This window comes from Condylura cristata, unplaced genomic scaffold, assembly GCF_000260355.1.
Source record: "Condylura cristata isolate star-nosed mole 26May11 unplaced genomic scaffold, ConCri1.0 scaffold00019, whole genome shotgun sequence".
In the NCBI taxonomy this organism is placed as follows: domain Eukaryota; kingdom Metazoa; phylum Chordata; class Mammalia; order Eulipotyphla; family Talpidae; genus Condylura; species Condylura cristata.
Window position 1 is genome coordinate 16,394,429 of NW_004567120.1, and position 13,275 is coordinate 16,407,703.

General features: G+C 38.0%; 1 protein-coding gene across 1 annotated transcript in view; it reads left to right on the forward strand.

The window, feature by feature from the left end:
• Positions 1–13,275, forward strand: part of VSIG1 (V-set and immunoglobulin domain containing 1) — a 41,355-nt gene that overhangs the window by 5,352 nt on the left and 22,728 nt on the right. Inside the window, exons 2-3 of the mRNA XM_012727065.1 lie at positions 1,170–1,351; positions 8,571–8,626. Coding sequence (XP_012582519.1) covers positions 1,170–1,351; positions 8,571–8,626 — 238 coding nt within the window. The remainder of the gene's footprint in view (positions 1–1,169; positions 1,352–8,570; positions 8,627–13,275) is intronic.

Consider the following 13,275-nt stretch of genomic DNA (forward strand, 5'->3'; position numbering starts at 1 on the left):
AAAAAAAAAAAAAAGAAGCTACCACAACTGTCTAAATGAGAAATAATGGGATGAAAAAAGTATGAAGGAAAGGGGAAGATGAGCTGAGAAGTTCCCAGTGCGATTCCACACTGGTGAAATGGCTGAATGAATAAAAGTAGGAGTCAAGGGATACTCCAATGAAGAGTTATAATGGAGACACCAGTGACAGTAATCATGGCACAGGGCAAGGCACATGGAGACAGAGGAGGACACCTGTGAGGTTCAGGATGAAATATTAGTGGGGCATAGAAGTGGAGATGCCTGGCAGGCAGGTGAAAAGAGGTTACAGAAGAGAGTCCATTCACTCACTTCTGCATGTACCCCCAGGCCATGCTCTGTACTTCTTTGTTCTTTGAAATCCCTTGACATTCAAAATGTATTACTTTTATAACTTTTAAATAAAGAAAAATGAGGGATAAGTCAGATTCAGCACATTTCTGAAAGTTCCCAAGGGAAGAATCCTGGAGACAGCAGTGTGTTTGTTACATTAGTTTCACATTGTGCTGGGAGGCACAACTGCTAATAGGCCTATGTGGCCTTGGGAAAGACACTGTGTTTCTGAGTCTCTGTTTTTCTACATAGAAAATGTAGCTAATACCTGCCCTATTTATTTTATTGCCGGTTGCAAAGATAAAATGGCGAAGCTGTTGGAAAAAAAATATAGCCCAGAAAAATGTGAAATACATTGATTAATATTTCATGTGCCAGTTAGTGACCCAATTCTTTTGAGCAATAATCAATAACGTCAAAATTCAGTCTAAAGCAGAGAATTTAGATGACCTTTTAGAGTTTACTTGAATAGAGTTCTACCTCTTGCAGCTGGGGTCCATTTAGGCATTTTATTTGATGCCTATGTAAGGAGTTTTACTTAAATGTAGTTGTATGAGACATTCTGTTGCAGATGGCTTTTGACAATAGCCTTAAATCACACCCTCAACCCCACCTATTTCAGGGTCAACCGGCAGGTTTGCCTGGGACTATTACAGTTTGTGCTGTCTCATGCAGTTGCTAAGTGTCTCAACATTGTCCTGGTTTTAATGATCAATTATATGATCACCATATTATGATTGCCTGTGGGGCATGGAAGGAAAGCTAGGAAGCCCCTGGCTTATGAACACTAAGCTTAGATCTTTCTTTCTCTGCCCCAGCTCTCCACTACTGGAAAAGTCAGTGGTACTTCTGGGAGAGCCATTATAAAAGCCATGGTCCTTGGAGACGTGGTGGACTCAGAGTTAAAAGCAGAACCAAAGTTGAGAAGAGCTGGTGTAACCTGCAAAGACCTCTCTGCAAGTTGTCCTCTACAAAGCCTCCTCCTTCAGACCATTGCTCTGTATTGCATTGCCCAATACAAGTGGCCTGAGATTTGTTTGGGGAAAATAAGCCTTCTATCTTTAGCAGTGTGAACAGATTGGGGAATGCTCATGACAATTCATTTTCCCCCTCCTAACACAGAATTGACATCTGCTTGTACAGAGGAAGAAAAATAGCTTGTGGGATAAAAAAGTTGGAAAGGAAAAAGTAATTTTGGAGCACAAAGAAATTCTGGGGACAATCTAGGGACAACTTACAGACACAAGGGAATATGAGGCAATGAGGGTAGAGAGGCAGAAGTAAGGGTGGGTGTCGAGCAATGTTCAATGGTTAGTTTGGGTGGGAAGAATGCTTCCTTGAGCTCATCCCATGTCTTTGGGGATGAAAAGGAATGTACTCTCTGCCACCTGCAGTTCCTTCTCTTCTTCCCCTGACCTTTATGGCCAAGCACACAAGATTGAAGTCAGTGCTATACTCTGTCTTGCACAGGTCTGGGACTGACACTTTTGTTTGCAGCATTGCTTTGGTAGAAATGTGTATTCTTGGGTCCAACCAATGGGTTCATCAAAACGTTTTGGGATACCTCCCTTTTTTAACTTGGAGACTGCCTTTATAAAACTTGGTCGCTGACTCAGAGAGATTCATAATCACTAGATTTAGGGAAGACCACTTAATAAATAGGAAACTACTGCAGAGCTAAATGCAACTGACAAAGTGAATTTATACAAGGAGGAAGCCAGGGAGGGATGGTATGTGTTTCATCGACATTTTCACACAGGACACCATAAGAGATCTTTGCAAAGATTATTTTCACACAGGACACTGTAACAGATCTGTGCAAAGATTATGTTTAAACAGCAAGAGGAGGGAGGAGAAAATTCTATGTAATTGTTAAGGGGAAGGATGTCCTAAAGGCACTCTGCAGAGTCTTGTGGACCCCACCTCCTTCTCCAGCTTTCTAGACTCTACCCCCTACTCTAGTGATTGGAAACTACAACTCCCAGCAGTACCAGAGAGAGAACTGCAAGGACCCAAGGGTGGAGCTAGCAGGAATTCTGGGACATTTGGGGGATAAATAGGGCACGATTACATCTCTCGCGCTCTAGCTCGCGCTCTAGCTAGGGAAGCAGCTCTCCTGACCATGTGACTCTGTGTGTTCAGTCAGCTTAGCCCTAAGGTATTCCAGTTACTTTGTATCCCCCTCTCTTTCCCTGGGTTGTTTCCTTTTCTTTTCCCCTTTTGTAAATAAACCCATTATTGACCCTTTTGTGTGTACCTGCAGTGTAACTGAACATTGAGCCCGGGGGGGCGGGGGGAGGCCCCACAGACAGGCTGTCCAGTCCACTCTGGGCTTCCCTGTAACATAATGATGGAATTCACCTGAAGCCAAGGTTTGGCATTTGACATGAGCACGGAAAGGGAAAGTTGGCCTGATGGAAGCAAAATGGCTGTCTGAAAAGCAGTGGGAAATTAGCTTGGTTAAGGTGAGATGTGGTCAAGTAGTTCTTAAACTTACCACTGAAACGTGCATATATTTCATGTGAATGAACACTTTGAGGCAATAAATCTTGACAGCATTTTCAGGTGAATGATTTAACCTAAGGTACAGAGGAGGCAAGGAGCATATCTTGAAAGATTGGGAGTCCAAATTAAGGATTTTGGACTTAGTGAAAGAGCCCATAATGATGTTAGTGAAGATGATTGATTGGGTTGGAACACTGACATGTGGTTAGTACACAGGATGAAGGAGAAAGAAGTCAGGGAGATGATTTAAGAAGCTGCTACAGTTGACCAGGGGTGAGAAGCTGAGTATCTGGGCAGGTACCCAAACAGTAGATTGGAGAGGAGACAAATCTCAGAATCATTGTAGAGATGGAAACAAAAGGACTTACAGATCCCATAAAAAGAGTCTGAGGAGGAGAAGGAGGCCCTTATGGGGTAATTTAAACATGATATTTTAGTGCTAAACTAGAAGTTCGCATTCACATGAGGCTTCCTATCTGTGCATTCTGCCATTCTCTTCCAGTGAACCCCTTTTCCAAGGAAACTGTATAATAGATGGATTCAGATTCATCAAATGGAAGTCTTAAAGCATTTGTTGTTCACTCACCTGGCTTTGCAAAATTAGTTTAACGATTAAGTGCTGTAAGGTTTCTAACCCAGAAGAATAAGCCCTGAGTTCATTCTACTCCTAGTTTTGTTGGAGGGCAGTAAGAATTGACAGTGCTTCAAAAAAGTGTGACTTTTCTGGAATTTGCTCACCTAGAAATGAATCCTTTCTTTGCTTCATAATCCCTGTGCCCTTCCTGTGAACTCAGATCTCCTGAGAAAATCTTACAGCACCAATTTACTAACCTAATTGGAGGTTAGTGAATTAATTCTCTTATATGTTCATAAAAATATTTGAAATTAATTTAGCCTTGTCAGCTATTATTTTCATAGGCTATGTTCCAACTATGTCTCCCCCACTATAATTTTTTAGTAAGAATGATTTTAAACAATACAGCTTAGAGAATTCATGTACAAAGGGCCTAAAGAATTTAAATATGTGGGTTTATTATTAACACAGTAGCAAATATATCAAGAAAACACGCCCCATAAAAGTGTTTCAAAGAAACACAAATCTGCTCTGGGAAAGGTTCGGACCCAATAAGTAAGCTCGAAGAGCCTTGTTTGCTTGGTGATGCCAGCCGATAAGCCAGGCAAACCACTGCGGTAGAAGAAGCCAGTCTGAAACTCGGCTTAGCACAAGCAAGCTACTGGCCCTCGGCTGCGCTCAGTGAACTTCAGCATGATGGTGTTCATGTTCTGGAAGGTCTTTCTGATCCTAAACTGCCTGACAGGTAAGGGAAGGAGCTCGGAAGCTTCAAGATAATTAGGAATGGAATGTTGTTCCCTTTTAAACTGAAATCACAGAATTTACATAGAATAGATCCTTCCTATACTTCAAAGGACTTGTGATTCCTAGGCCGCATAAAATAATTTCTAGAACTCTTGTTTAGTAAATATGAAGCATACTGTTATTTTGCATAAAATAATTTCTAGAACTCTTGTTTAGTAAATATGAAGCATATTGATATTTCGAGAGGCTTGCAAAGCAAATTATTTTATGTGGCTTTTGAATTCAATTTTTCTCAGAAAAATCACTGGTTTTTATTTTAGTTCGAAGGTGCATCTGTGAATTTACTAGAAGGCTGATTGTGCTAAGGATACTACTTTTGTCTCTGTTTTAATTGAGTATTACTTTTAAGCTCACCTTGATCCACTTGCTTTGCCAGAGCAGCCAGAGCCTGGCTGAAGGGGGTTGGGGGGTGGGGGGGTGCTGGTGAGCTTTGCTTGCTAACATTTCTTAAGGAGTTGGCCTTTTCCAGGACTAAAATCGTTTTTTGGAAAATTTGTGACTGATTTATCATGGTGCTAAACATGGATGTTTTTAGAGATTTGAGTAAAACAAAATCATTTTTAGAGTCAAAATCCTGACGTGGGTTAGACTCAGAAGAAACCACTAATTAATTCAGAAAAATCCCTTGGCTAGTTTTTACAGATACCAGATACGTTTTGAATCTGTTCTAATGATAAATTAGATCCACATGAGATACAATAATATTTTTTGGTCCATAATTATATTTTAAATATATTTAAATGATATATTAAATGTTGTTGGTAGTAGCAGGCAGTCATTAGAATGAGGTTTACTTGAGTGTATTTGATGACACAAGAAAATGCTTAGGATAAAATATGAAGTAAAAAAGCAAGATCTGCACACATGCCCACAATAAGTTACTAGAAAGTTATATACCTAAATGCTCATGGTGATTACTTTTGGATCATGGAGTTATAAAGGATTTTTATTTTATTTCACAGCTTTTTCATAATTTCTGGGGTTTCTACAAAGAGCAATATACTATTTTTATGATTAGAAAAACGTTACTTTTCAAAACTATGTGCTTTCCAGTAACACTTCTCTAAAGGTTCATTACTAATGTTTAAATGTACCCTTTCTCTGGAGTCAGAAATCATCAGATGGTAATGCCGTATTTATTCAGTGATCTAACTGGGACTTAAAGCTGGAAATATTCATTTTATACTTTAACTTTTAGACAGTGAATATCTTTATTCCTTCTAAGACTTGTCATTAGCTAATTGGGTCTCCTGTGGGCCTTCTCACTCCCCAAACCCTGCCAGATTTCAGCACCCACTCGCCTATGTGAGACCTTATGCTATACAAAACACCAGGTTTGAAACAGTTGCAAGAATGTTTTTGCTGTAATTTAAATGACTAGAGTGGCCATTGGAGGCTGAGAGGAGAATGGGGGGTGCTGGTAAAGGGTACACACTTTCACTTTTAAGATGAATAAGTTCTGGGATCCAGTGTTCAGCATAGTGACTAGAATATTGTATATGTCTATTATATATGCCTGTAAATTGCTAAGAGTAGATCCTTTATGTTCTCATGACAAAAAAAATGGTAATAAGATGATGTGATGTATGTGTTACTTCATGCTATGCTAATAGTCATTCTGTATATAAAAATGGATCAAATCAACACAGTGTACATCTTAAATTTAAGCAATATTGTAAGTTAACTGTATCTCTATAAGGCTGGACAAATAAAAGAATGAATTGCCAAACTGAAACACAGAAATGATAACTCATAGACATATTTTAAATGAATTTTCTGTATAACAATGCAAAATAGATTTTCATCACAATCTTCCTGATGGCTTCTCAGGTAGGCTTAGGTTAAATTTCCATTTCAGGAAAATAATTTTCACTCCAAATGTCTTCTGTAAAATGTACATCACAACATTTTAGATACTTATACTATATATTGGAATGTATGTTGGAAAGAAGTTAATGATTTCATTTCTGGAGGTATGTGCTATGTATTTTAAAGTAGTAATATATTTGAATTTTGGTTTTGTAGTCAAATCCAAAAGGTGAGTGATCATTTGTTTGTATTGTGTCCTAGTTCAGAGTAAAAAAATTAAACAAAGTTACAGAAAATTTAATCATTTCAAATGCATCAAGCTAAATACAGCTATGTAGGGAGTAATTTTGTTGAGGTATATTAGAAGAATCAAATCTCCCTATAAGCAAAGTACCTGCCACATTGTAGATGTTAAGTTAAAGAACAATACATAAGCATCTAATTTTTTTATGCCTTGGGTTCCATTAATAATAAGCACTAATTTTAAAATCAGTCCACACATTCACTACATATGCATTTTGATTGCTTTTATTTTAAATTCAGCCAGGTTAGTGAGTGGAATTCCAATTTAGCATTTTTTTTAAATCAGGTATTAATCTTTATTTCGGTATTGATTTAGTCTTATTGTTGTAGAGATTTTTATTTCACTATCCCCATAAATACTCAATTTAGATAAACAAGTTCAAAAAAGGAACTTTCCCCCTGACACAGAATAACCTTCAGCTTAAGACTAAATTTGAACTGTTCACTAGCTGCACACAACTATCTAAATTTAAACTAATTCAAATTAAATAAAATTAGGCACTCAGTTTCTTTTTCTTCATGGTCTGGACTCATTGCCTCACCTATTGTTCACTATGTATAGAACACTGTTCAATATTCTCAAAACTACGTTGTCTCACAGTAGATAGGATGGTTACCCTTATGCATGGTAATATTTTCTTTTTTTACAGTTTACAAGTGATTTCTATACGTATATTCTATTTTAAAATGCTGAAAATGTTGACATCAGATTTATATTTCCCAAGTCCTTGAATTTTCATTTGCTTGCATTCTGGGCTGTGCTATAAATGGTTTCCTGCTGCACTGACAACAAGCAGAGATTGTTTTTTGTATGACTGTTTCCCCAGCGTTTAGCACGTGGACATAAAATAGGTGCTCAACAGATATTTGTTGAAAGTCACCACGGCCGATTGCTTTGTGTGAGCACTGTGATTAACTTTGCCTTTAAACACTTTTGCCAAGCGCTGCCTTTAATTGGTTTTTATGTTTGCTTATTTGCTTTACCTGGTCATAATTGGCCGATCCCATAGTACATAATGGGAACCAAACTGGAGAACAAAATGATGGCCAAATAATAGCTTCAAAATCTTTGTTTCTGGGGAAAGCTACTTGAAACTTTAATAACCACCTAATTCTCATTTGATCTTTCTATTTTGGACACATTCAAGACATTTGGAAGTCATTGATTAGACAAAGCCAGAGATGGGGCAAACATCCAGAGAAATGAGATGGGATGGAGCCACATAGCTTTCTCCAGTGAAGTTTCTGCTGGAAAGAGTAGCTGATTTCTAATGACTAAGGTTGCATTATTGAAGGATTCATTATGGGAACCAGCAAGGCACGGAGAGGAGAGCACTGGGATGGGTTAGAGGCTGCTGCTACATTACTGTCTACCCTAAAGCATTTCTGTTAATTCCTCAAGACATTGGTTGCTATGTAAACAGCCAACTTCTGGCAGAGAGGCAGTTGCACCAGGTGGCCTGGAATTGACAGAAAACATGCTGCTAAATCCAGGAAAATGGGGGTTGTCAGTACAGTTTTTTCTTTTAATGTTTTCAAAATATTTGTCAGTTCTCTGAGCTTCTTTAGCTTGACTGTTGTCATTAAGTAACATAAATAAAAAAATAAATACATAAATACATAAAAAAGTCTTTGGCTACGAAAAATTGGGAAGGAGGCCAGGAATTGTCTTTCCCTCTTATTTCCTCTGACTCTCATCCCCCACCCCTTTTCTGCAACCGGGCAGGCAGCTAAGGCTCTCATTACAGCCCCACTGCAGCATAAAAAGCATTTACTAACCGTGACCTTTGTGCTAATCACCTACCCAACAGTCTTTTGTCCCATCCTGAGGAATGTCTATATTCTTGGACTTTACAAAGGATAAGCAAATGCCCTTGTAGTGTTAACCTAAATATTATTCCTTACCAACCCTTTGGAAAATTATTGTGTAATACTGAAGATTTAGGGTATGGTGCTAGGCTGGATTTTTGGGTAGGAAGCTCTTTGGCCAGAATTTCTCAAATGTTGTGGGAGATTTCTTAAACTCTCAGGAGATTTTTGGTCTGGATGAGATGATGCAGACTTGCTTCTCCTTGTTTCTTCCCATTAAGAGCAAGTATAAATAATTCAAGAGACAATCAAGAGAGAACTCTGAAAGATGATAAGAAAGCTAGTTCAGGAGCCTGGAAAGAACACAGAAGTAGGGTGTCTTATGACATTTCCTGATCTTAACCTAACAACACAGGGCAGTCCAGGGAGGTTCCAACTTCTCGCAGATCAGATGGGACACTCTGACATCAGGTGAGTACACACCCCTGGTAAGAGGGAGTCAGAAAGAACCCCACCAATAGTGGGTAGAAGGAAGCCTTCTTGTTCCACCCCCTCAAGTACCAGATAAATGAAACAGAACCAAACAACACTGCAAAGACTCTGAAAATTATACTGTCATTAGAACTAAAGTAGGCCAAGATGTGTATGTGAAACATAAGTAAAACGTAAGATTAAAAAAACTGTATACTAAAAGAAACATCAAAATAGGAGTTTCCCAACACAATAGATAAAATATCTGTGGACTTGGACACATGTATAATGACATGTCAGCCATTATATGATCATACAGAGTGTGCTTATTGCTCTAAAAAAGTCGAGGTACTTCATCAGTTCATCCCTCTTCCCCCCATCCCCTCCTCCATCCCAATCCCTGGCAACCACTGATCTGTTTACTGTCTGCATATTTTTGCCTTTTCCCAAATGTCAGAGTTGGAATCATGAAGTATGTAGCCTTTCCAGATTGGCTTCTTCATGTAATAATATGCATTTAAGATTCCTCCATTTCATTGCATGACTTGACAGCTCATTTCTTGATAGTACTGAATAATAACGTCTGATGTACAACAGTTTATGAATCCACACACCTAGAGAGAAACATCTTGGTTACTTCCTAGTTTTGGCAATTATAAATAAAGCTGCTCCAATCACTCATATACAGCTCTTGTGGGGAGGTAAGTGTTGAATTTCTTCGAGTATACTGCTGGACAATATGGTAAGAGCATGTTCCCGGAACCGAGAAAGTCTTCCGCAGGAGCTGTACTATTTTGTTTTCCATGAGCAATTAATGAGTTCCAGTTGCTTTACATAATCTGCAGCATTTGGTAGTGTCAGTCTTTCAGGTTTTGGCCATTTTATCTTTTTAAAAATGTATTTGTTTATGCACACAAGAACTTGGGTACAGGTCAGAGGTGGGGTGGTGAGAGGATTCACCAGACAAAGAGTGGGGAGCAAAACCGGCAGATCAACTGAAATATACTGCTGAGGGGAGCAGTGGGCAGGAGAGTTCTGCTGAGCAATGTGGGTCACCCACTCCCCGGTTGGTGGATTGAACTTGTGCTGCAGTGGCTGCACTTTAGTGCTGTGCTTTAACTCATTGCACCACCAGGGAGGGCCCATTTTTGGCCATTTTAAGAGGTGTGTAGTGGTAACTTACTGCTTTAATTTTCAATTTCTTAATGATATAGGATGCTGAGCAACTTCCCATATACTTAATTGCCATTTGTATATCTTCATTATTGAGATATCTGTTCACCTTTCATTTCCTCATTTTAAGATATGGTTGTTTGTTTTATTGTTGAGTTTTAAGTGTTCTTTGTATATTTTGGATTACAGTCCTTTTTCAGATCTATCTTTCACAAATATTTTCTCCCACTCTGTGACTGGTCTTCTCATTCTCTTTTGCAAAGCAGAAATTTTTTATTTTTAACAAAGTCTACTTTATTAATTTTTTCTTAAATAATTTATTTACATATATTTAAATCATTGTTCATTTTTAAAAAATAATGTTTGCTCTTACCAAATAAATAAATAAAAACATGCCTTTTGCAGCAACATGAATGGAGCTAGAAAAGATCATGCTTAGTGAAATAAGCCAGAATGAATAGGAAAAATACTGGATGCTTTCACTTATAGCAGGAGTATAACGGATTAGGCGAGAAAATAATAATAATAATGAACAACTATATACCAGAGACATTTTATGGGGGTGGAGTGGGGAATGGGATCAAAAACGGTGGGGGGAGGGAAATGCACGGGACTATGGTGATGGCACAGGGTGATTTGGTGATGGGAAGCCCATGGGGATGACAACGTAGATGGAAAAAGGCACAAAATGATGTAAAAATAAACTATTATAGTATTTAAAAAAAATAATGTTTGCCTTCTCCTCTGAGGTGTAGTCCCCATAGAATTCCCACCACCAATACACTTATGGGCCATCGCCATAGTGTCTTGTGCTCTTCCCGCACTCATTTTGATCCCTCCTGCCCATCTCCAGAAAGTCTCTGATGTACAGTTGTCTGTTTATTTTTGCTTTGATTTGTTGTTTTTTATTGTTATTACTTTTTTTTCTGGATCATGACAATTACATTGAAAATCTTCACTGAATTCAATGTCATCTAGAGTTTTCTCCTAAGAATTTTATAGCTTTACTTTGTTTTATTCTCTTTTTTTAAAAAAAATATTTAAACTTTTTTTTTTTACATTATTCCTTTTTTTGTGCGTTTTTCATCTCAGTTGTAATCGCCATGGGCTTCCCACCACCAATTCACCCGTATGCCATCACCACAGTCCAGTGCACTCTTCCCACCTCAGTTCTGATACCATTCCCCTTTCCATCCCCATAAAATGTCTCTGGTTTATAGTTGTTCATTGTCTTCATTTTTACTCTATTACATTTGTTTGTCCCCCTTTCTCTCTCCCCCCACCCTCCACCCCTTACACTCCTGCTTTGAGTGAAACCATCTGGTATTTTCTTTTTCTTTCTGGCTTATTTCACTAAGCATGATCCCTTCCAGCTCCATCCATGTTGCTGCAAAAGGCACGAGTTTATCTTTTTTGATTACTGAGTAATATTCCATTGTGTATATTACTACCTCTTTTTAATCCAGTCTTCTACTTTTGGGCATTTGAGTTGATTCCATGACTTCCCTATTGTAAATAGAGCAGCAATAAACATGGGGGTGCAGGTGTCCTTTTGAATCAGTATTTTTGTGCCTTTTGGGTAGATACCTAGTAGTGGGATTGCTGGGTCATATGAAAGCTTTACTTTTAGCCTTTTGAGAAATCTCCAAACAGCTTTCCATAGTGGTTGTATCAGTTTGCATTCCCACCAGTAGTGTAGGAGAGTTCCCTTTTCTCCACATCCTCGCCAACATTTGTTGTTACTAGTTATTTTAATATGTGCCATTTTCACTGGTGTGAGATGGTATCTTACTGTGGTTTCAGTTTTCATTTCCCTTATTGTAAGTGATGTTGACCATTTTTTCATGAGCCTGCTGGCCAATTGCATTTCCTCTTTGGGAAGTGTCTGTAGCTTTTCTGCCCATTTTTTGATGGGGCTGTTCGCTTTGTTTATGTTGAGTTTAATCAGCTCTTTGTGTACCATTGTGATCAGTCCTTTGTCATTAGTATGTGTGCAAATTTTTGTGTGTTGATTTTGTATCCTGCTTCTTTACTAAACTGGTTTATTATTTTAATTAGCTTTTCTGTGGAGTTTTTAGGGTGCTATATGTTGATTATCATATCATCTACAAAGTGATAGTTTTACTTCTTTCTCTATTGAATTCCTTGTATGTCTTTCTCTTGTCTTATTCTCTGGCTAGGACTTCCAGTATTGTATTGAAAAGCAGTAGTGAGAGTAGACATCCTTGTCTTGTTTCTGATCTTAAAAGACAGGTTTTCAGCTTTTCACTTTTGAGAATAATATTGGCTATGGGTTTCTTGTCTATGCTATTATCATATTAAGGTATGTTCCTCCTATCCTGAAATTTTCAATGCTTTGTCATAAACAGATGTTGAACTTTGTCAAATGCTTTCTCAGCATTGATTGAAATGATCACATGGCTTTTATTTTATTTTTTATTAATGTGTTGGACTCTATTAATTGATTTTTGGATGTTGGACCATCCTTGTGCCTCTGGAATAAATCCCACTTGGTAGTGGTGTATTATCCTTTTGATACATTATTGGATTCTGTTGGCTAGAATTTTATTGAGAATTTTTACATCAGTGTTCACTAGGGAGATTGACCTGTAGTTTTCCTCAATTTTTAAAGAGTTTGTGTAAAGTAACTCATTTCTGAAAGTTTGCTAGAATTCATTTGTGAAACCATCTGGTATTTTCTTTTTCTTTCTGGCTTATTTCACTAAGCATGATCCCTTCCAGCTCCATCCATGTTGCTGCAAAAGGCACGAGTTTATCTTTTTTGATTACTGAGTAATATTCCATTGTGTATATTACTACCTCTTTTTAATCCAGTCTTCTACTTTTGGGCATTTGAGTTGATTCCATGACTTCCCTATTGTAAATAGAGCAGCAATAAACATGGGGGTGCAGGTGTCCTTTTGAATCAGTATTTTTGTGCCTTTTGGGTAGATACCTAGTAGTGGGATTGCTGGGTCATATGAAAGCTTTACTTTTAGCCTTTTGAGAAATCTCCAAACAGCTTTCCATAGTGGTTGTATCAGTTTGCATTCCCACCAGTAGTGTAGGAGAGTTCCCTTTTCTCCACATCCTCGCCAACATTTGTTGTTACTAGTTATTTTAATATGTGCCATTTTCACTGGTGTGAGATGGTATCTTACTGTGGTTTCAGTTTTCATTTCCCTTATTGTAAGTGATGTTGACCATTTTTTCATGAGCCTGCTGGCCAATTGCATTTCCTCTTTGGGAAGTGTCTGTAGCTTTTCTGCCCATTTTTTGATGGGGCTGTTCGCTTTGTTTATGTTGAGTTTAATCAGCTCTTTGTGTACCATTGTGATCAGTCCTTTGTCATTAGTATGTGTGCAAATTTTTGTGTGTTGATTTTGTATCCTGCTTCTTTACTAAACTGGTTTATTATTTTAATTAGCTTTTCTGTGGAGTTTTTAGGGTGCTATATGTTGATTATCATATCATCT